The sequence below is a fragment of the Macrotis lagotis genome, chromosome 4, assembly GCF_037893015.1.
Source record: "Macrotis lagotis isolate mMagLag1 chromosome 4, bilby.v1.9.chrom.fasta, whole genome shotgun sequence".
NCBI classification, from domain to species: Eukaryota; Metazoa; Chordata; class Mammalia; order Peramelemorphia; family Peramelidae; genus Macrotis; species Macrotis lagotis.
The window spans coordinates 20,871,102-20,894,191 of NC_133661.1; the positions used below are offsets into that span (position 1 = coordinate 20,871,102).

The 23,090-nt window shown below is 49.9% G+C and overlaps 1 protein-coding gene across 1 annotated transcript in view; it reads right to left on the bottom strand.

The window, feature by feature from the left end:
* The window catches only part of CCDC6 (coiled-coil domain containing 6), a 62,083-nt gene that overhangs the window by 23,188 nt on the left and 15,805 nt on the right, over positions 1-23,090 (bottom strand). The window contains exons 2-3 of the mRNA XM_074232293.1: positions 8,579-8,728; positions 1,014-1,142 (exon numbers count right to left, since the gene is read on the bottom strand). Coding sequence (XP_074088394.1) covers positions 1,014-1,142; positions 8,579-8,728 — 279 coding nt within the window. The remainder of the gene's footprint in view (positions 1-1,013; positions 1,143-8,578; positions 8,729-23,090) is intronic.

Below are 23,090 nucleotides of genomic sequence, written 5' to 3' on the forward strand. Positions count from 1 at the left end.
TCCCTCTGCCGAGGGACGCAGGGCAGGAATGCAGGTCCCGGTGTGCCTCGGCCTCTCTAATCTGCAAGGGGAGGAGGTGAAGCTCGAAGGTCAACAGACAATAACAACACTGAGCATTTCTACAGCCCTTGAAGGACTGCAAAGAGCAGTTTATCCTCAAAATGGCTCTGGGAAGAAGGTGCTATTTTATCCCCATTTTACTGATGGGAAAACTTCGGCAAAGAAAAACTACATGACTTGCTCAGGGCTCCATAGGCAGGCAGACAGAAGGTCGATCTTGAATCTAGGTTTTTCCTAACCCAGCTTTCTGTTCCCTACCATGTTGATTCTTGTTTTTATTGGTATTAGTAATTATTAAGAGTATTTAAACAATTAAAGAGCACATTCCTAAGAAAGTTTTAACAACTCAATAAACATCAGATGCCTACTATGTGCACCAAATGTTACAAATTCACATAAAATAGTGTAACAAGCTGGCCCAGAGGGATTGATATCACTTGGTTTAGGGCAGGTTCTCATTCTAAGATTGCAATATTTTGTTGGGGTCATACAAGCTGCCACTCAAATGAATCCTCCTTATAATGTTTCTAAGGGGACCTGCTAAGGCTGTCCTTGACTTAAGTGAAGGCGCCAGATGCCAGACTCCTTCCAGCACATCTGCTAAGTGAGGTTTCAAAGACCGAGCAGGGGGCTGAAAGCACAGGCTAGGGGCAGCGAGGTGGCGCAGTGGGTAGAGCTCCGGCCCTGGAGTCAGGAGGACCTGAGCTCAAATATGGCCTCTGACACAATAATGACCTAGCTGTGTGGCCTTGGGCAAGTCACTTAACCCCACTGCCTTGCAAAAAAAAATAGCAAGCAAGCAAACACAGGCTACGTAGAAGGATCCTTTGAAAGCCGGTCACTCCCGCTCTGAGCACCAAAACAATTGCAGAGACGGAAAGAAGCCGCAGAGCCCAAGGGAGGCCTGCCATGAGAAAGGACACATGCCAGTGAGCCCAGCCAGGGCAGCCTACCTGCTCCAGCGTCAGCTGCTTTGAGATGGTATCGTTCTCCAGTTTCTTGATCTTCTTCATCAGTTTATTGACCTGAAACTCCTGCTCTTGTTCCAGGTGCTGCTCCAGTTCTGCTTTCTCATGCTGCAGCTGGACAGAGGAGAACCAAACAGATGCAGGCATGAAATCCGAGGGGCACGGGAGTCTGGGAAGCAACCCCTGGCCCCGCTCCACCCCTCCACAGCCAGGAGGAAACATCTGTTCTCAAACTCAACCCCCAAACTATCACTTTGGACGTAAGTCCTAAGGCAAGGGATTCAGTGCTCAATACAAATTACTGTCACACTCAAAATCCCTAAAATGTAGCTATATAGTTCATTCTGGTTAATTCTGATCATAAAAATAAAAATACTATTTCTATGGAATTCAAAGGTTTGTTTAAAGAGCCTGTCTGTGAGGGTAGCAGAGAAATTGACTTCCCACATTTCAGATGAGGATATTGAGGCTCAGAGGAGCACCCAGGTTATCTGATTTCAAATCTCTCCCCTTCCTTTTCCTCTGTACCACCCCAAAAGAGAGAATTGATAAGTTCTAGAGTCACACATTATATTTAGCACATTTATTTCCATAAATAAGGATAAATCACATCTACATGAGTGGTAAGCATAATCTATGCAAAATGCTCTTGTCTTCACATCCATAATCTTCCAATGATTCTGTATCTAGGGCCTCATGTCATGGAAATTCCCAGATTCTAGTTCACCCCAAAGACAACAAAGATACAGCTGGTGGTTGGAAGGTATTGGGGAAATAATCGAGAGAGACACGATGGGCCATGCCATGGGGGGTGGGGGAAAGGTCACTTCCCAATGCAGGTCTACTCCTTCTCTGCCCAGAATCTGGAAGTCACTAGGAGGCAGAGGGGAGGCTAGAAGCCAGGTCCTTCTACCTTCATGTTCCATGCCCTATCTACTCCATCATGAGGCCTTTCTAGGAGCTCTTAACTAGACATCCACAGTTTTTAAAATGTTTTGATCATTGTACCTTAATATAGTTGTATTCTGTTTAATCCTACCTATATCATTATAAATATAATATATATGGTATATACTTTATACATACATATATATGTGTACAAATATACATATATGTATATATGTATATATGAAATATGTATATATGTATATATGAAACACCATTTTGAGAAGGGGTCCCTAGGTTCCACTGCCTAGAACCTCCACCTAGATAAGTCACCCGGATTCTCATTAATCATTTCTTAAAAATAAAATGAGCTTTACTTAGTTCCTCCTGTGTGGGGGGACAACAGGATTCCAATCACAATAATCCAGTCACAAAGGACAAAGACTTTTTCAGTAGGAAGCTTTTTCTCCAATCTGTTTATTTATTTTTATGTGCATTTCCTTGAACTCATCAGTCTCTTGAAGAGGCAGCCAAGGCATGAGGGTCAGTCAGCAAGCCTTGCATGGACCATCCCCCTGGTCACCCCAGTTTTGTGATACAGACCAACCTGGCACAACTCTCTCAGATCACAAATACCAGCTGCCTGTGGATCTGCGCCGGGGTGAGAGTTTCCACATTGTGAGATCCCAGTGAAATTAGTTTTAGTTTATTTCCTGAGTCTTTGTCTTTAAGCAGATGGCTTAAGATCACAGCCAACATCTAATTAGGTTTGGTGATTTGTTTTGTTTTTTTAAACACCGACAATGCATATTTGGTCATTGTATAATGCTTAAGTGGGATGTGAACTTCAAAAAGAAATGTTCCCCCTTGAGGACCGTGGAGGAAAACTGTATCTATCAGGAGTGAAGTGAAGTGATCTCTGAGACATCTGAAAATGAGCTCTAGCCTGGGTCTGGAGAGCCCAAGCCCACTGGCCAGGACATGCAGAATTAGAATTCACCTTGGCCCAGAGACAGAACCGAAACAAAGAGTACTGCTGCCCAGTCTCTTCTGCTGTGACTCGGGAGACAGTATAATCTGGGAGCTGGCTTACAAATGTGGTTTTGGTTTTTAATGAGAAAACAGGAAACAAAAAATTGGGAAGTATTGGAAATTAAAAAAAACAAAACAAAACCCAACACATTTGTGAAAGTTGCAGCAGGCAAAATGTGAAAAACCAATGGAACAAAAATAAAACATAAGATTAAGATGGAAGATGAACCACAGATTAAACACAAGAAAATTCAAGTATGTCTTCCAACATTTCATCTAAAGAAGGTAGGAACCCATGCTAGAGAGAGTAGACTCAAAATAAAACTTTTCTAAATACTCCAACCATCCTAGAAGTCCTTCCAAAGAGCCGAGGCCTCATTTTGTCAATATAGTTTTTACTGAATACAAATAGCAGATAACCTGGGTTTCATTACCAATGCTGCAAAATCTTCCCAGGGGTCAGAGAACATCTAGCATGGATGGATGACAAGCCACATGTCACTGCTGCCACAGGCAGCCACATGACAGGCAATATGACTGGGTCAAATGGCAAGGGTAACTCGATGTTAGGCCTAATGGACACTTCTGAGAGCCTACTCGAGCCTGTATCTGGCTTGTGGTCAGTCAGGAAAGGCTCATGAAGTGTCTGTCTCCTGTGTGCCAGAGTCTGCTGGGGACACCTGGACAAAGAATGACAAAAATCTCTCATGGCAAAAAGCTTATGAGTTAATATGGTAAACTACAAGCACACATAAAATATGGTAAAAATATGGGCAAGGTAGGAAGTGGTCAGGAGAGGATTCAAATCCCCTTTTGTGATACAAAGTCCATTTCTGCCCTTAAAAGGGAAGCTGTCCCCAAAAACAAAACCTCTACCTCTACAATTATAAAAAATACAAACGTGGTACCAATCATAAGAACGTATTCCCTACAGGAAAACAATCTGTAAAACTGAGACTTATTTAAGATTTAATTCAAAGGACCCAGGAGCAGAGTGGGGAGCTTCACCTGCCAGGGCAGAACAGAGAGAAGCCCTGAAATGGAAGCAAGGTGCGTGGACTCTCCCACTAGCTCACTGTGTAACCTTCCCAGCTTCCTCATCAGTCGCCAGAAGGGACAAGACTAGATCCAGGGCCAGGAACCCCAAGGCTCCTGCTACAGACTTTAGGATGCCAGCCGACCAAGCCTACTATGTTCAAGCAAATGGCAGCAGACCTCAAAAGGTTCTGCTCTTTTGGACAGGTGCTGCCCTTCTATGGTCAAGGTTCCCTCGAGACGTGAACAGCCAGGACCTAGTAGAACACCACATGCAAGCAAGGACCCCTTAGGGGTGGGAGCTGGGGTGGGGCAGGAAATAAACTTCATAGGCACTTGTTCCTTTCTGAACTGGAGAATCCTGGGGCTTCCTTCCCATGATCCGTGTGACGGGGATTTTAACTGAATCAGGATTCAGAGAGATTGGCCAGCCCAAGCCCCACAATTTGCAGATAGAGATGATCCAACCATAAAACACAGTTGATGCCAACTCTAGAATTCAGTTCCACAGAATGATTCCTGAGATGGGGATGGTGCTGCCTACAAGAGTCAGACACAGCACATTTGTGGCTTGGGGCAAGCCTCAGTTTCCCCATCTATAAAAAGAGGCAGAGTTGAACTAAATGACCTCTAAATTGGTGACTTATCTAAGTCAAAGCAAACATGATAGAGCAAATCCAAGAATGATCAGTTAAAATGTGAACCTATACCTTATGTCTCACATTATAACAAGTATAATGGCAGGGCCAGCATTCATCAGCAGTAATACTTAAGCTCTCTAAATTCTGAGGGACCTTTTGTGTCATAAAATGAAAATGATAAGGGAACAATGTCTGAGGATGTGAGAGTGGCTGAGGATCTGCCTGCTCTGTGGCTCATCAGAATAAGCCGTTGTCAACAACAGACCAAGAGTTTCTGAGAACGGGAGAACTCTGCCAATGTAGTCTTGCAGATGAGAATAAGCTGGGAGGTTCCTGCTACGACGGGCAGCCTGAGCATTTCCAAGGAATCAGAAACATCCAGCAGCTCTTTCCAGATGTCTAGCGAATGCGGCAGGGAAGGACCCCAGGTCCTCCAGAGAAGAACAAAGGCCCCCACAATGCAAGATCCAAACTGGGGAAGTAAAAAACCCCTCCTGCCCCTCTCTGTCTGGTAGAAGTCAGATGTGAGAGCACGTTTTGTCATGACAGGTTTAGAAGAGGAGTCAGCCAGTCCAGCAAAGCCTCAAGTCAAAAGGTCTCTTCTTCCATGCCAACAAAGGCTTTTATCTGAATCTGAGCCCAGCAGCCTCTATGCTCCCCATCCTGCTGGCTAGCTCAGCCACGTTCTCCTCCTCCTGCTCCAAACCCAAATGCAGAACTGTGTAGAGTTCTGGGTGAGTGCCACTTCCAGTGCTTAATAATGCCAGCACACAGTTGGTGCTTAATAAATATTGACTGAACCTCTTTGCCTCAGTTCCCTCAAGAGATTCACTTCTTGGGTCTCTTCTAGCTCTCGTGGTCCAGTCAGGGTCATGCTGGGAAAGTCAGTGCTGGGATGGCCAGGTGACATCTGGGCACCCCAGCTACAGCTGTGGTCTCAGAGCTGCCGGCCAACCATCAATCACTCGGCAGCAGTGGCCACCCGGGTCAGTAGGTCTGCCCACAACTTCCTTCCTATCTCCCCCACTCACCTTTCTACAAGCAGTCTGACCTCACTTCTACCAACTTTCATTAAGCTGCCACCAAGGATAGAGACAGAGAAAGAACCTTGCCCACGATCGCTGCCCTCAAAGAGTTTATGCTCTAATAACTGGGCATCTCCAGATCTGGAGGCGGGAAATCGGACCTCAGACACTCCCTGTGTGACCCTGGGCAAGTCACTCAGCCTCTCTGCAGGTTTCTTCTCTACAAAACAGGGCTGCTCCCCCTTGCAAGGCTCAATGAGGCAGTCTGTATGAAGTAACTAGCTTAGCAGCTTGCATTTGGCAGGCACTTTATAAATGCTAGCCGTCATTCTCATCGAGGCATGGAGATGATGTACGTTCACAAAACAGAGGGTTTCAGGATGAAAAGAAGCTAGAAAAGCAGGTGGAGGGTATGTGACTGAGAGAAGAGTGATCTGGAAGCGCCTGAGGGTCAGACTCCGCAGCTATAGTCACTAGTCAGATGTGGAGAGGAACGAGATAGTTGTAGGGCTCTGTACTAAGCTGATCAGGAGGACAATTCAAAGAAACTGAGGCAAGGAACAGGGCTGAAGAAGGTGGGGAGGGGTAGGTGAGAGCCCCAAGGCATCTGAGATCCCCACAAAACAGACCACCCCCACACTCAACTCAGATCCCAGGCAGCCTGGGAGAGGGTGTGGCCATGCCCTCCGTGTTCACATGCTCTTCATGGTGTGGTCCTTCATCCTCATCTCCATCCCTTCCCTCCCCAGTAAGGCAGTGAGGAGCATGTTGGTCTTTTCTTTCTGAGGACGACCTTAAAGAAGTTTCACCATTTCCATAATGCAGGAGTTGGCCACGATGCCTTTGAAGGGTCTTTGGGATCCTCAAAACATCTCCAAGGTTTCCAACCTTTCCAGCTCCAACAACAATGAAGTGAAAGATGATTCAGTTTGGTGAAGGCCATAAACACCAGGGGATCCAGACCTCAAACGTTTTGTGTTCCTTATAATGCTAAAATTTTAACTGTTGGTCATGCTCTACCCCTACCCTACCTCCCTCCCCTTCTTTAAAATGACACAATGAAATCTGCCCAGAAAGAAGCGTCATAGTGCAGTTGTCCAGATTCACAGAGTTGAGGGGTCTTCAAGGCTCATCAAGTGACCCAACCCAGGAGCCTAAGATTCCCAAAAGCTTCATTCAGATTGGGTCTTTCTATGGCTCTTGTGAATTCTGAAGAATGGAAAGTAAAATGAGAGCTTGAATCTAAAATCAAATGAGAAAGGAAAGACCAGCGGAGGGGCAAGACCGACTCTTGAGATCCCAGATTTGGAGCTGGAGAGACATGCCCATTATGCAACAACTCTAGGCAGAGATGCAGGTAAGCCTCTCGTTTGCCACAACATTTTAACCTGTGCTTAACTGGCAAATTTCATGAAGCAAAACCTGGGGTCCTTAAACTCTCACAAAATCATGCAGAAAGCATAGTGGCTGGAGTACAAGGGCTGGGGGTCTGGGTCCGCATCTGGACTATCACTTATTACTATGGAATGGGACTGAAGAAGGCCAAGGCCCTTCCTGCAATTCTTCCTTTGTTTATTTAGGGTGTGCCATCCCAGCACCCCCAAGCAATCCAGGGCATTGAAAATCCAGGCCGGGAGGGACTGTGCTTGGTTCTGGAAGCACAAAGATAAAAAAATAAGGGCATCCCTACCTTTTAAGAGACACAAGGTGTAAACAATCCTAGGTAATAAGGTTGGGGAGGAAGGCAGCAAGGACCTCCAAAAGGAGTTAAGGACTTAAATCTAAACCCTCCATTCCTGTCACATGGTGAGAATGTGGTATGAATCAGTTGTCCACAAGACGTAATCCATGTGGTGGCGTGTGATTGACAGGGTTGGGAATTTCCTTTTTAAGGAAAAACCCAACATTTCCTTCTCTTTGCCCGTTTTCACTCTGACACTGGGCTTGCTCAATGGCAAAAGAGGGGCGATGCCTTCAATGGCACAAAGGAAAAAAGTTATTCCCATTTCAAGTCCCCCCAACACTGCTGCTGCTGCAATTCTTGGTCCTTAGGACTTCCAGGGAGAAGTGGGACTGGGAATGGGGACCAAGAGGAAGCAGATTAAGTTTTATTAATCAAGGAAGACTCAGGACAGTCAGAGACAAGAGGTGCCCCCTCCTGCCCTTGAGGTACTGATGATGCTGTCTTTGTGTTCAATCCTTTTCCCTTAGCCTCACCCCAAAATACAGTCAACCTCGTATTGCCAGGCCAACCAGCCCTGCATCTCCTCCTGGAAGGTAAGCTGTACTCCATACCCCCAGCCACCCCCTCCTTGGGACAGGTTCCTGGGAACACAGTCCTTTGGGGGGTCATCTTTGACCATGACTTAAATACAAGTCCCTGGGTCTGGGTTTTTCCCAGTGGTCTGCTCTCTGAACCAGATCCTAGTGTGTGGCTTCTGATGTTTCTCTGACTTCCTTCACACCTTGTCCATCGTCCCTGAGAACTGCCCGTCCCACCATTTTTAAAACCACCTAGCAGGCCCTTGAATCCTCTCGTGTGACAGTGCAACATCTCCTCCCATTCCTACCCCCCCACCCCGTCTCTCAGGTCTCTCAGTCGCTTGGCCAGTGTGTGTTCAGACAGAGAGACGTTCCTGAGGGCTTCAGTGTCTTCTTGGGGGGTACAGCTATGGACTCAAAGGACAGGAACCACTTCCTGACATACTTCCACAATTCTAATGTGGAATTGTGAGAAGCCAGAGATGATCCCATGGCAACCCCAGGGGCACCACACGCTTCTATTGGCTTTCTGAGTTCACCTAAGTCATCCCGGACTTCTCCTGAGCATCATCCTCCTCAGCAAACATCCCCGGCAAATGGCTGGATCAGCTAACACGACTTCCTGGGGGGGTGGGGGAGTGGGGGGGCTTGAAGGAGAAGGCTCATCTACCTGCATCAGCTTTCTGGAGAGCTCATTGGTGAGGAACTCCTCTTCCTTCTCATAATTCACGGCCAGCGTCTCCTTCTCCTTCTGCAAGGCCTGGATCTTCTTAAACAAGGTGTTGCTGATGAACTCCTCCTCTTGCTCGGCCCTGGCTTGCTGAAAAACAGAACATACACCGGCTAAAGAAAACAGAAGTGCACAAAAGGGAAGGGGGTGGGGGAGAGGTCAGTTTCTTTTGCCCGAGTCCCACCGAGGGCCAGTCCGGGGACTCCTCCCTCCCTGTGGTTAATGATGATTTTGGGGGGGGGGGTCACTCCCTAAATAACCTCACTGGGGTATAATTATATAATCAGAGCTGAGAAAACAGCAAGAGCCTGCACTCGTGTCCTCTCTCTCTCTCTCTCCAAACAAGTTTAACACTGATGAACGAGCTCCTGACGACCCCATTCAACTCAATACAAGGAGACGGCCTAGGCTTACAATTTTATTGGGAGGAAGAAACTCCCAGATGAGAAAATGGCTTCCATAACACGGAACTGGAAAAATAAAATAGAATATTAATTGAGGGAAAACTGGCTTCTACCAGTTCAGGGCAGCACAAAAAGTAAATTCATGCTACATGTAAATGTGTTGTTTTTAAAAACTGTACAGAACAGAAATTCACAGGTTTGCATCTGATCATCTTTTCTTTGTTTATGGAAATAGTCATGTGTGTTGATATTTTTAAACTTCCTAATAAAATATTAACAATAATAACAAAAACAAAGAAAATGCTCCATGGACAGACTAAAAGGACCTGGAATTCTAATCTCTATGTGATATCGGGGAAGTCTCTAAGCTCAGTTTACCTTAAAGAGAAAGCTCAGCTCTAGGACTGTATATTACTTTGGCAGACCAAATTTCCTAATTATATTAAAGGAAAATCTTAAACAGGAAAATTAAGCAGTCTGCCACTAATGGTTTATTAGTTTTTTTTAAATTAGCAAGACCTTGATTCCCTCACTATTCATTTGTAGTTGAAAATATTCTGCTTGTAATATGCCCCATTCCACCCCTTCCAAAAGTTTAATTCTGTCATCACTCTCTCTAAAGTTCGGCATTTATAAGCAAACTAAAGAAGCTTCCAGAAGCATCCAATTTGATTCAAACAGCTCTGGTTTGAAGACAACCAGCCCAGCCCTGTAATGGCGTATTTTGATGCATTAAGCCCCGATGAAATGTTCATCCCTTATCCAACACACGCAGGGTGGTGTGAGCCCTCGGGAATCCTGGGAAAGTCTGGCTGGGAGCGGCTCAGGTGCGCGGCCCGCAGGTTCGCGCACGGCTCCCCTGGTGCCCACACATCCGCACCAAGCACAGCCTCCCAACAGCTGCCACCCGCATTTCCATCCCTTCTGTAATGTAATAACAACTGTCACATGGAGAATAGGGCGGTGGGAAGATGATCCGCTCGTTCTGAGTCCACTGTCTAGAAGTGGGGTCATTCACAGAATCAGAAGGGGCCTGAGAGGCCAGCCAGACCCCCAGACCTCAGAGGAACGCCCAGCCCAGTCTCGGCCTGAATGAGGAAGGGAACTTGCCATCTCAGAGGCCCCCGTCACCCCCCGGGCACCTCTCACTGTTGGCAAGCTCTTGCTGACATCTGACCTCAACTTCCCCCACTGCTCCCGGGCCTGCCCTGGGCCACACAGAACAAGAATAAACGTCCAGCATGTTACAGCCCTTCAAACAGGGAATAGTTTTCGAGTCTCATCACCACCATCACCACTACCACCGCCACCGTCACTGTCACCATCACCAGACTTCTCTTCCACAGCTGAACACCTCAGACTCCTTGACCCTTTCCTCATGTCGTCACTCCAGCCTTCCACCATCCCGCCTGCCCTGTGGGAGCCGTGATTCAGGTGGGTCCTGCAATCATCATGCTCTAGAAGCGTGCAGTCCAGCCGGGGTACCTGCTGACCCCCAAGCACGTCTTGCTCAGCTTGGCCTCTGGACATCTCTAGCCTCCTCCCAAGCTTGGCTCACCAGACATCACTGGTCCAAAGCATTTCCTGAGCCCACTAGAGTGAGGAGCTTGCTTCCTCTATCTCAAATTCTCACATATAAACTAATCCAATCACATTTTTATCCTCTCTGCTATAAGCCCCACCATCCCTAAAAACTTCTTGAAGGGAGGAATGGTTTTTTTTTATTTTTATATTCCTACATACTGACCATTATGTAAAGGTAAGATAAAAATAGGCTAAACTGGAGATAATCAATCACATCAGGAAATGAAAAGTTAGATTAGAAGAGGGAAGATATCAGACCTAGAATTCTAGGATGGGCCAGTCAGAGGGTCCTGAATAGCACAAGCCCACTTCCCAGGGAAGCTAAGACCACTGTGTCTCTCAGAGATTTTAACAATAAATTCAGTCTCTGTCATTACTCCAGCCCAGAGTCTGGGCATTTATCACATCCATATCAAATGACCGTGTCTCAGGGCAGCTAGGTGGCACAGTGGACAGAGCACCAGCCCTGGAGTCAGGAGGACCCGAGTTCAAATCCAGCCTCAGACACTAAAAAATGTCCATGTCTCTTTTCCCACTTTCAGATGCTCTGCCTCTACTCACCTACGAGCCTGGCCTGCTCGGAGATGACCCACCGAAGCAAAGGCAGGAGTCATAGCTCCCAAAAGGCCTCTCTCCCTTAGGGGACAACCAGGAAGGCCTGGAATCCTGGTCTTGGCTCTCCTTGAGATCCCCGAAGCAGCGGCTTCCACTTCAGGGCGGCTGCACCCCCATCCACCCCTCCACCTGTCACTGTTGGTTCTGCTCCCCAGGGTCCACCAGACAGAACAAGGCTCATCCCTCTGCCCCAGGCAAGTCTTCCCATGTACTGGGGCACAGGAGGCACTTGATAAAATCTTTGTAGAACAATTGTTAGCTGAAGATACCACCCCAGTGTTCCCTGCTCCAGGGTCCACGCTCTGTGATGACCCCTGTAAAAAGAGGTGTGAGGACCCACAACCACCCTGGAGCCAGGTCTGACCCTAGAACCTCCCAGACAACAAGGGCCGGGGGCTCCCCGTGCCTGCCTCCTGGATCACACCCAGAATCCTGATTGGCCTCCCCAGCCTCTGACCCTGACCTCACCCCCTCCTGTCTGGCCACGCTCCAGCCCCATTTCCGACTCCAAGTTCTTTAGTCTCTGCTAACACCAAGTCCTTCCCCCAGGTGACCTCCAGCCGCTTCCTGCCTCCCCCATCGGACTGGAAGCCCCCGAGGGCGGACCTGATGGTGCCTCTCCAGGTCAGCTCCCTTCACTTCCCAGCCTCAGTGTTTCTGAAGTCAAAGGGGATAACGCATCCCTTCCCCTCACGATGAGGCCATGAGGATCCTGTGAGAGAGAGCTAGATGCGCGCTCCACAGGCCAGTCAGTCAGGCTTCTTTAGTTGAGGCTGTGTCCGTTCTCTGGCCGAGCAGCCCAGCCTCTGCCCCGAGGCTCCCCCGTGAAGGTCCCAGAATGAGGGAAGAGGGAGGGGCCCAGAGAGGCCAAGTGCCTGGTCAGATCCCCTGAAACACCGCTTCCAACCATGACATCGTGGTCTCAGGATGACCAGGCCACATCCCAAATCCTTTGTTTTCAACACACTTCTGTCACTTCCTATAGAAGGGGGTCCAGAGACTCATACGCTAAGAAAGCTTTGATCCTCCAACCACTCTGGGAGGCAGGGGCTATTGTTAGCTGAAGAGGAAACTGAGGCAGAGAGGCCAAGTGCCCCACCCAATGTGACGTCCCCAAGGACCCCCGCCTCCCAACCCTGGTCATGCGACAGGGCCCACAGTGACCTCCCTCCCCAACCCTCTGTCCATGCCAGGCACCAGGAAACAGACTTGGACCCACGACTCCGGCCCAGTCATCAGTCTGGAAGGACCGGCTCTATTCTACCAAGGTAGAACCCCAGGAAGGCCCTCCCTGTCCTCATGTCCCATGGCCCTTGCTCTGCCAGGATCCCTTCAAGAGGGATTCTGGGGGCCCAACCGGGCCCAGCCCCGGCCCACACCACAGACAGCTCTTGTGAATACAAACAACTGAACTTTTAGCCTACATTCGCTGAGACCAGTTAGTTAAACCTGGGAGCCAGCGGGTTAGGAAGAGGGGAGCTAGTCTTGGAGCTGCCAAAGCGCGGTGGTCCTTGTCACCTGCTATCCAGGCGGCCTCTGGAGGGCACGAAGGAGCCTCCTCTGTTCTCCGGCCATGTGCCAATTTGCACTTGAAAGGATGCCTGGGACCTCTTGGGACTCAGTTTCTTCCTCTGCCAAAGGAAGGCGCAGTTTGGGTAAGATCTCTCCCTGCTCTGATAGCGTCCGACTCTAGACTGCCCATTCCATGGGAAGATGGTGCATCTCCTCCCATTAGTCTGTCTCTTCCTCTAAATTTACCAGTTCCAATTTAGAGCCAAATAAGACTATCTGCCTCATACATGAGGAAACCGACCCAAGGAAAGGAAGAAATCTGAGTCAGACGGGCAACACTGGAACCCAGACCATTTGGCTCCGGCATGGCTCCTTCCAACTGATCCCACTGCCCTAGTCCACCACTCATTTCATCCTGGAGAAAACAAAGCAAGAAAAAAAAAATAACTTAAAAGAGAGCTTCTCAGAACTCTGCCAGATCTGCACCCCAGGGGATCAGCTGGGCGTGGGCGCTGGGCACAGTCGGGGCTGCCGCCCTCCTTTTTTACAGGGAAGCAGCCTGGGGTCCAGCAGGAGGGGGAGGGAGGCATTCTCTGGAGCCTGATCTGGGTTGTCCTCTACATGAATTACTGAGATTCTCCCCATTCTCAGCCGAGCAAACTGAGGTGCCGCAGTGAGCCAGCTTGGACCACAGAGGCCAACTGGGCCAAACTCCATCTTTTATACAAGGCCCCCTGACTCTCCAGGAAGGAGGTTCGCACCCAGGCCCGACACCTCCCCATCTGTGCTCTGGTTACAATCCCATGCTGTCTCTAGGTGGTAAGAAGCCTTAACACAGCCTATAATTAGGGTGATTTTTCAATAACATGATAATTAGTATTATTTCTCCCCACACAGAGGAGGGAGCCAGAGAATGCACAAACAGGGCAGCAGATCCAGTTTTATCCAAATCACAGATTTAGCTCTGGATGGGGACCTCAGAGGGCAGGAGGTTCAAACCTCCCTCATCCTACAGGTGAAAAGCCCAAGCAAGACCACTTACTGGGGGGGGGGGGGGCGGAGCGGCCAAATGGAGCCCCAAAAGAAGATGAAGGCTCGCTAAGGCTGGGCGGTTAATGCCAGAGCAGGACCAGCCCTTGTGCTGGGCCGGCTGACCCTGCAGAGCAGCCTGGCAGGCGGGGGTCAGCTGGGGCAGGATGGGGGGGGTGGGTTTCAGAACAGACCTCCTCTCCTGACCCCTCCAGGAAAAAAAATACAATTACCAAAAGAAGAATTTTTTTTAAGTTCATAGATCACATGTACTAGTTCTTAAAAAGTTTTTGTTTTGCCCACTTGAAACGATGGTTCCAAGAGCCACAAGACCCCAAAAGGTTGGAGGGGGGGAAGGGGAGCTTCCTTAGTTCCTATGGGTGTTTCTGTGGTTTGTTCAGGCAGAAGTTTCAAGGCATCTGAATACAAACCAAGGAATGCAAAACCTAACCCCAGTCTCCCCAGAATTTATTTTCCATGGAGCTTCAAGAACAAAGGCCCAAGGGGAGGCAACAGCAGAGCCCCCCAACAAACCCAGGGTCCAGCCTGCAAGGGCGCCTTCCTCCCTTCTTCCCAGCTCAGTCAGGGATCCTGGAGAACCCAATCACTTTTTCCGTGGGGAAATCAATGCCCTCCGTCAGAAGGAACCTCAAAACCACAAACACACCCAAGAAGTTGTGGCGCTATCTCAATTCTCAGATTCCACTCTCTGGGAACTGGGGGGGGGGTGCTCTGGTTCACTGAACTCCAAGACCCTCATGTCTGGTTCTGTAGACCCCCAGAGTCACTCCCACAATGCTCCCCCTTCTCCCCAGGGTATTTTAGTCAAACTGGCGAATTTCCTCAACAGGACCATTCCATTCCAGTCTGTGTCCATCCTCGGCGCCTCGACATCATCACAGAACAGTGACCGGTATTTACTTGGTGCTAGAAGGTTTACAAATCACTTGGTTACTCAAAGCCCGGGTGAGTTAACTGAGGCTTAGGGAGGTTAAGGGATGTGCCCAGGGTCACCTCTGCCCTTTAGAATCCCAAGCTTTTTCCTTCCAGCTCTGATGAGTCTTGTTTGGAGCCTCTGGCGCCTGCACCAGCCCTACACCAGTCCTGTACCAGCCCTATGCCAGCCCTGCCCAGCCCTGCACCAGGCCTATGCCAGCTCAGCGCCAGTCCTATGCCAGCTCTACGGCCATCCTGCAGCTCTCCGGTGGAGATGTGTGCTCGGGTCATCTTTTCTGAGCTCACAGGAGCTACTTAAAAGCAGAACTAGCTTCACCACTGTCTTCCCAGGTTGCCCTTTTCAGGCTCACAGAGGCTAGCAGGGAAGGCCCCCAATTTCTGCTCTTTAGGGGCCTCCATCCACCTTGTCAAAAACATGAAGCCACTGGAGGGGCTGGGACCTTAACCAGAAGGAGCCCAGGCTGATCCCTTCATTTTACAGATGGGGCAAGGCAAGGCCTGAGACCCCAAGTGTAGGAGGATGGAAGGATGTGGAGGGCTGGGTAAGGGCAGGCATTGCCCAGATGGTCCCTGGCTCCTCAGCAGCAGCAGTGCCCCACCCCTGCTCCGGGTCCCCAGACACCGGCGGGAAGCAAAGCCAAATGGGAAACCAAAGCCTTCCAGGGTCTTGGCCCCATCTCTCAAGTCCATCCTTGAAATCCCTCAAAAGGGAAGCCCTGGAACCCACAGCAGAAGCAGCGAGCCCCAAATGATAGATGGGGAGAGATAGACCACTGAAGACCTATTCACAGGCCACTCATAAATGCTTGGAGTGGGGGGGGGGGGTGCTTCCTCATTATTTGTCCTTCCCCAACTGCAGGGGGATGAGGTCATGACAAGGGCCTGAACTGGATTTAGATGGGTGAAGGGAGAGAAGGGGGTTGTGCTAAGTCCCCAGCCTCACTCTCTCCTCTGGAGCCATCTGGGTCCAATGGCCAGAGAAGGATCAGGGCATAGGTGCTGTGGGGGTGGGGGGCTAGGCTCCTTCCCAGGTCTCAGCTTGCCTGAGGTAACACCCATGGAATGGGGGGCTCTGTCCAAGGACCTCATGGGGTCTGGGATTTTACAGGCTAATTTCTTTCTTTAGGATGGCATCTTAAACCCAAATCACTAGTTCTCCAACAATGGGCCCCAGGTCCCAAGCCCCACTTGGTCACTCTTTGCGCCCCCTCCCCATTGGCTCAGAGTAAATGCAAACATCAATTGCTTCAGGTTAGACCTGAAGGACCTACCAAAAACACAAAACTCAATGGGGGAAGACCCTCAGGGTTATTACTAAACTGGGAGGGGGAGGGTCCAAAGACAAAAATGAACAGCCCCTGTCCCCAAGGAGGGCACCTCACCAAGCCAGGGAAATGTCATACAAAGGAAGTAGGGAGGGAGGTGCTGGGGAAGGCCTCCGGGAGGGCCAGGGCACCAGTCCAGGGGGCTGGTGATCCGTCTAGGGGCAGGAGCCTGGATCCCCTCCCACCACACTCAGAGGTGAGTCTGTGTGAAGGGGGGCTCTGAGTTTTGGGAAGGGAGTCTGGCTGAACTGGAGAGGATCCCAGAAAGGGCAACCATGAGTCTGCTGACCTTGGCATGGCCAAAGTCAAGGCCAAGGCTCCAGCAGCCTTCTGGCCTTCAGCTACCAGCAGGATACCCTGGCCTTGCCCTGCCTCAAGGATTTTCTGAGGATTTCCAAATTTAGAGGCACAAGCCCCCCCCCCCCCACATACAGACCCCAGAAGCACCGACTTCACCTTCAGATCTCCAGAATTCCACAAAATAGAGCAAATGGGCAAAATTCTCACTGGCACATAAGGCATGTCTTTTTTTTTTAACTTTTTATTATTTAATTTTAAATACAATATAATAAGAATACACACCACTGTCATCTGCTCAACAAAACAGAAGAGAGGCTTGCTAGCACATAGCAAACATTTTAAGAAATACTACACACACACACACACACACACACACACACACACACACACACACGAACACAGATGCACATACAGAGAGACCCATAAACAGGGCCACATGCATTCACACACATATTCATAGCTCTCGAGGCGTCTGGCTTCCCCCCTCCTGTACCTCACTTCTCCTAGTCACCTTCCTCCCTTCCACTCCCTTCTAGAGCCCCCCCACATCTTATCCTATCAAATGCATTTCATATGTGAACATCCACACATTGTACAGTTTCTGGTCTGGGTTAGAACCTCGAGCTCTTGGAGAACGAAGGATGCCAAGACCAGACAAGTTAAGTGACTGACTCCGGGTCCAACAGCTGTGGGTTCTCAAGCCAAGGAAGTCTGACATAAGCCAGACCAACAAGAAAGGGAGGTCGGTCCAGAGGAAAGAGCACCAGTCATTTCCCCCATTAAGTCTGTGATTGCAAACCTCTAGATTTACCCCTGGGGTGATGAGCAATAAAATCCCCTTTAAAAAACAAAACTACCCAGTGAACCCAGGCCAGCTGCCCACCAGTCCGGATGTGGGACAGCAGACTCATGCTTGAATCTGGGTTAGGTCAGTCTCAGAGGACAGCAGACTTGGGGCTGGAAGGGACCTTGGAGTTTGGAGGTCCTCTAATCCAATCCCCTTTATTTTACAATGAATGAACTGAGAGGGGCCTAGAGTGACCAGAAAATCCCTGATTTGGACTACAAGGAACCCTGAGGTCATCTAGTCTAATCTATCACATTTTACAAATAAGGAAACTGAGGTCCAGAGAGAGAGAGAGAGAGAGAGAGAGAGAGAGAGAGAGAGAGACTGTAATCCCAGAATGAGGAAGTATAACCCAATTCTGATCATTTTGCAAAAAAGGAACTATTAATATTTTAACCCAGCCTATATCCTTTGCTCCAAGAAAACTGATAAAGAGAAAAAACACTTTCTGGCAATGGCCAGGTGGCAGCAAACAAGCAATCCAAGTGAACCAGTCCTTGCCCTCAAGGGATTTCCATTCTAATCATCTTTGACTCCATCACAGGAGGATGGGAATTCTGTGGCAATCAATACCTCTCTTTCCAAGAACTGCCAAAGCCTACTAATCACCCCTGACCCCTGGCCAGAACTCTAAGCTTTTGCAGCCACAGAGCAGGGCTGGCCAGAGCTTCATCGCCTGAGGAACTCTTTGGTCATTGCACGAAACCCCTGGAGGAAGGGTTGGGCCCAGGAAAGACCTCCAGAAGAACAAAATTCACCCAGGCAGAAGGGCATCCCTCCCTTGCTAAACCACTGGTAGATAATTGCTCTGGCAGATATTTAGTATATTCTTCTCATCTCCATGCTGTCTTCCCCATTAGAATGGAAGCTTCCTGAGGGTCCAGGCTGGTCACTTTTGTTCCATCAGACCCAAACATGCTAATTGACAGGAAAACTAGAACACCTTTTCCCTAAATGCTTGTGAACTAAATGTTTGTGAAAATGAAGTTAAAAACCAAAATCCCACACCCAGAGAAGAGAAGCAGGAAGGGCCTCCCCAGAGGTAGGGGCCCCGTCCCTGCTTGCCTGACCACTGTGCAGTACTGATACCAGCTTACGGGCCAGCTGGAAAACCCAAGAAGGGAGGCTGACTCCCTCTACCTTTGCCAACAGGGCACATCCTCCCTCTGCCCCCCAAGCCTCCCCTTCCCTCCTCAACTACAAAAGGAGGAGTTGTGGGCCCTAAGAACCCTCACTGCCAGAGGAAAGCCTGGGATGTGGGGCGAAGCTAAGACCCTTCCTCAGTTTTGGAGTGTGAGAAGCAATGAGGGCAGCTGAGGGCCAGAAAGGGAGTGAGCCTGCCTGTCCTTCCACAGATAGGTTCTTGATGTGTCAGTCAAGGTTCAGGGCTGGCCAGAGCCCTTAGGCGAAGGATTGGAACCATCTGTCTTGGTAAATGTAGATTAAGTGACTAAGGGCTGGGCCTGGGGTTCGCTGCAGGGGTCAAGGAGTGTCCTGGGCAGTGTGAATGCAGGCTGTCTGCTCCCTCTATTGCATCAAGAGGCCTCGAAATTAAATTTTTAAAAAAGTCACCAGTTTTTAATGGGCCAAAGCAGTTGTGTTTCTAACAACCCCCCAAATCCCAACTCTTTCCACTAACGACTTAGGCCCAGCCGTGGCCCAGTTACCAGGATGTGCCTGGGTAAGAAAAGATTCCATCTGACACAACTGGATGAAGTCCCAGGAAGCGGCCGAGTCTGCCGCAGCTGCCCCTCGCAGGTCAGCCCTGTTTGGCCACCACTGGGTGACCTGCACCTCTTCACTGCTTTGAGGTCATTTCTGAAAGAGGCAGGTGAGGAACCAAACCAGACCAAGGTCCTCAAAACCCAGGGTTTGTTGGGGGGGGGGGGGGGAGGGAAGGGTCTGGACTCACCTTTTAACTCCTACCCTCAGGTTTTACTGAAACTCAATAAAACTGAGAGACGACTTATCTAAAGGAGTGTTCAGTTAACAGTCACTAGTTTTCAAGTTTAAGATCAAATTGAGGTTTGGGTTTTTTGAAACCTTCAGTAGATAAATAACTTGCCAGGAGAACAATAGGAAGCAGTGCCGGCTTCGCCCGATAAAGGATCTGCTCCGATATGACTGACACAGGGTCAGGCAGTCACTAAACATTTATTAATAAAGAACCTACTAAGTGCTTCGGGGCCCTGGCTGATCACCACCACAGATCAAAATGCAACATCCTGAAGCCAGAGCCACTGACCACCAAAGGGAAGGATAAGTCCCTCTCTTCCCGCTAGAAGAAGGTGGTCAAAGCCCCTTACCCATGGTCACAGAGAGGCTGTGTAGCCAGAATGGAGAGTCTGGGATCACAGATTTTTCAGATGAGGAAACTGAGGCCCAGGGGGCTTATAGGCTTAGAAGCAGTCTGGGTGTGCCCCTTCTACCTGGGTCACCCCAGGCCTCAGTTTATCTGCAATGATGAGAGGTCTGGACTTTTGTGACTGAAAAGCAAGTCTCTTCATGTGTGTCAGATCCACCCTGGACGCTTGAAATTTGTTCACAGGATCATGTTCCTCTGAGGCCAGTCATCCTAAGCCTGGATCTCAAAGACAACAGGGATGAGTCAGATAATAAACTTGCTCATCCACAACAGCCTTCCCCTCCTTTAAGACGACCTCCTTCCCCCCAAACTCCCTACTCATCCCCTGCCCCCTCATGCCCACTTCACCTCTGGGAACATCAAGCAGGGCCAATAATGTTGTCCTCAGTCCCAGGAAGGATCCTGCAAGGATCAGAGATGGGGAGCACGGGGAGACCAGAGCTGAAGCTGATACAACCTCGAAAGCACTGACCAGTGGCCACTGCCCACTGACCAAGCCCAACCTGAGAGAAGGCTGGGAAGTCATCCACTTGGGCCCTCCCTCCCCAAAAGCCTGTGCAGGTCCAGTCGGACCAGTGCCAGAAGCGGCCCAAGACACGGTGCACCATCCTGGGGCAACTGAAGCAGGCCTAGGACAAGGGAGGCCAGGTTTGCCCGCTGACCCTCTGAACCTTCACATGTGAGGAAAGAAGGCTGTGGGTGACGGATCCCTGCGCAGAAGTCATTTTAAAAAGGACAGAGACAGTCATTCCGACGCTCTAGAACTAACCCTGTTCTAGTGAAAAACTGTCCATGGGGATGTCCAGAGACAATCACAGGCTCTAGGACACCCAGAGAAGTCAGGCCATGTGACCAAGGTTGCACAAGTAAAAATGGCACTGGCCTCCTCCAAGTCCAGTTCTCTGACAACTGAACCATAATTTTAAGGAGGAAATGTTGAAAGGGCAACTTTTTAAATAAAATCATTGATTTCAGAATCCTTATAGCACTTTGATTACCAGCAGGAGGTAGGCCAGACTATCCCTGAAGCCCCCTACCCCAAAAAACAAAATATCTTAGAAAATGGGTCCACCAGGGGACCCAACTTGCCAGGACTGTCAGCTTTATCAATGATTCCGCAGCGATTGGCAAGCTTAGCCGCTGGGGCCTTTCAGTCAATACACACTCTGAGCCAGGCAAAAGACAGCCCCTGCCCCCAAGGAGCTGTCAGCGTAAAGGGAAAAACAGCAAACTATTTTGTGAGGACAAGACATATAGACATGTCAATTCAATATACCACTGAAAAGGAAGGCCCCAGAAGTAAGGGGGACCCATGGAAAAATCTGGAACTTGGGGGGAAAGGAAGAGCAAAGACAGAATAGCCGAGAAGCCAAACCTGAGGTTTGGTGTGATCACAGATCACATACAGGGGAACTAGAAGACTGGAAGGGGGAGGAGAGGGTGAAGGCAGGGCCCACAGGGCCCTGAGAGAATCAATACCTGGGGCTGGAGGTGCTAGGGACCCCTGGGAGTTTACTGAGGAGGGGATGAGGAGAAGGTGGCCGACAGTCACCCAGCTGGAGAAAAGTATCAGAGAGGATCCTTCAATCCCTGGGAGCAGAGGAGCTCCCCAAGGTCAGGAGGACCCCAGGAGAAGAGGAGTGGGGCCCAGGCTGGTGCCCCCGGGGAGCCGAGACAGAGGAGAGAGCCAGGAGTGAGCAAAGGCCGCAGAGAAGCCAAGAAGGATGAGGGGAGAGGGAAGACTCCTCAGTAACTTTGGGTGAAGACTGAGGCTGGAAGCTGGAGACCAGAAGTGGAGACTCACCACAACAGGGTGGGAAGGCTCAGAGGATCCATCTCGGGGGGGCTTCTGGGGAGGACCGGAGTATGTTATAGATGGCATAGAAGGAGCAGGCATGACCGAGGGGGGTAGTCTGCGGAGGAGGCAGCAGGAGGGGAGGGGACGGGGGTCTCCACTGTGGGGAAACCTGGGGAGGACTGGAGGGGCTTCTGTGCAGAGAGGGAAGGTCCTGTGGCCCTGCGCTGAGAGCCCAGCGAGGCTGTCTTATCACTCTGAAGAGGAACCAGGGGCATGGTTTCATAATCTGCTTTAAAACTGCCAATTCCCCCAGTGGATTTTAAAGTGAAGCACCAGCTAAGTCAGGAGGCCCGAGTTCAGCTCCAACCTCAGAGACTTGCCAGCCGTGTGACTCTGGACAAGTCACTTTACCCGCCTCCCCAGGTGCTTTGAACCTTGTAAGACACAGTCTCCTGGATTCAGAAACAACTTTTCAGCACACATAGAATGCTGAGAACAAAACTCGTCAGTCTCTTTGCTTCATCAGCTCCCCAAGAGCAGGAACTGGCCCAGGGCCAAACCAGGCCCTGGATAGACCCTTCGGGGCCTCAGGTCACCCCTCCTCCTTACAGATGAGAGAGGGTGAAGGATTTCAGGGGCTGGCTCCAGGTCAGCACAGGAAGTCACCCGCAGAGGTAAGATCTGAAGCCGGACCTGCAGTCCAGAGGGGGCCACTGCTCCAAGGTTTGTATCCCCAGTCCCTGACAGACACAGATGCTCCACAGATTCCTTGTTTATGAATTGAAAGGTGTTTTTATTATGAATTAATGTGAAATCTTAGTCACCAAAGACCTGAAAATGTATACAAATACCCCCCCAAATCTGAAAGCATAATTCCCAAATACTAAGCAGTTTTATGCTTGTAAAAAGGAGGTGGGGAGCCTTATATGGCTTCTCAGACTCCCGACCCCCCCACCATGATCCTGGAATCCCAGAATGGACCCAGCACTTTGCAGGACCAGATGGCCACCTGGATCATCACACTGGAGCCTGGGCCACACAACTAGATGCACTAAGGCTGGCTCTGGAACAGGGTTCCAGAACCCCACCTGGCCCTGTTGGGAGGCCCAGCTTGGCCCCATCTGTGACTCGACTTAAACAAGGATTGCCCAGGGTGAGACTGTCTACCGGTGACCTTCTGTCCACTGGCTGATCATCCTTCTGCCTTTGTTCTGAGGTTTTGGAGAGTGGCACCCTGAGGTCCAGAGGGGAAGCAGTGGCCCCAGGTCAGAGACAGAAGGTCAGGGCTTCCTGGTCCAAAGGCTGGTCAGGGACCTTCTCAGTGCAGGGCCCTCAGGCAGCCTCCCGGCACTCTGAATTTCTCCTCCATGCCTCCTCCTGGCCTCTGCAGGAGCATCTTCCTCCGATCCCAGCACATGAAGCAGACAGGGCTTGATGCTCTGGATTCAGTTCCAAAGTGGCCACTCTGATTTGGGGTCTGTGTTGAGTTGAGCCTCCTCTTGATTAGGGACCCCCAGGCCCCTGCCAGTTCAAGGGCAAGGACCCCAGGAATTATGTCTCTGAATATTCTCTTGCTAACTAGGGGGTGCCTTGTCCAGCCCATCCCCAGAATCTCCTATATTCACTCCTCCCTGAGGAGAGGGACTCTGTTTTTGTCTCCAGAACCCTAGACCTGGTCCACTGACTCAGCATGGACGAGGGCTGTCTACATCAGTC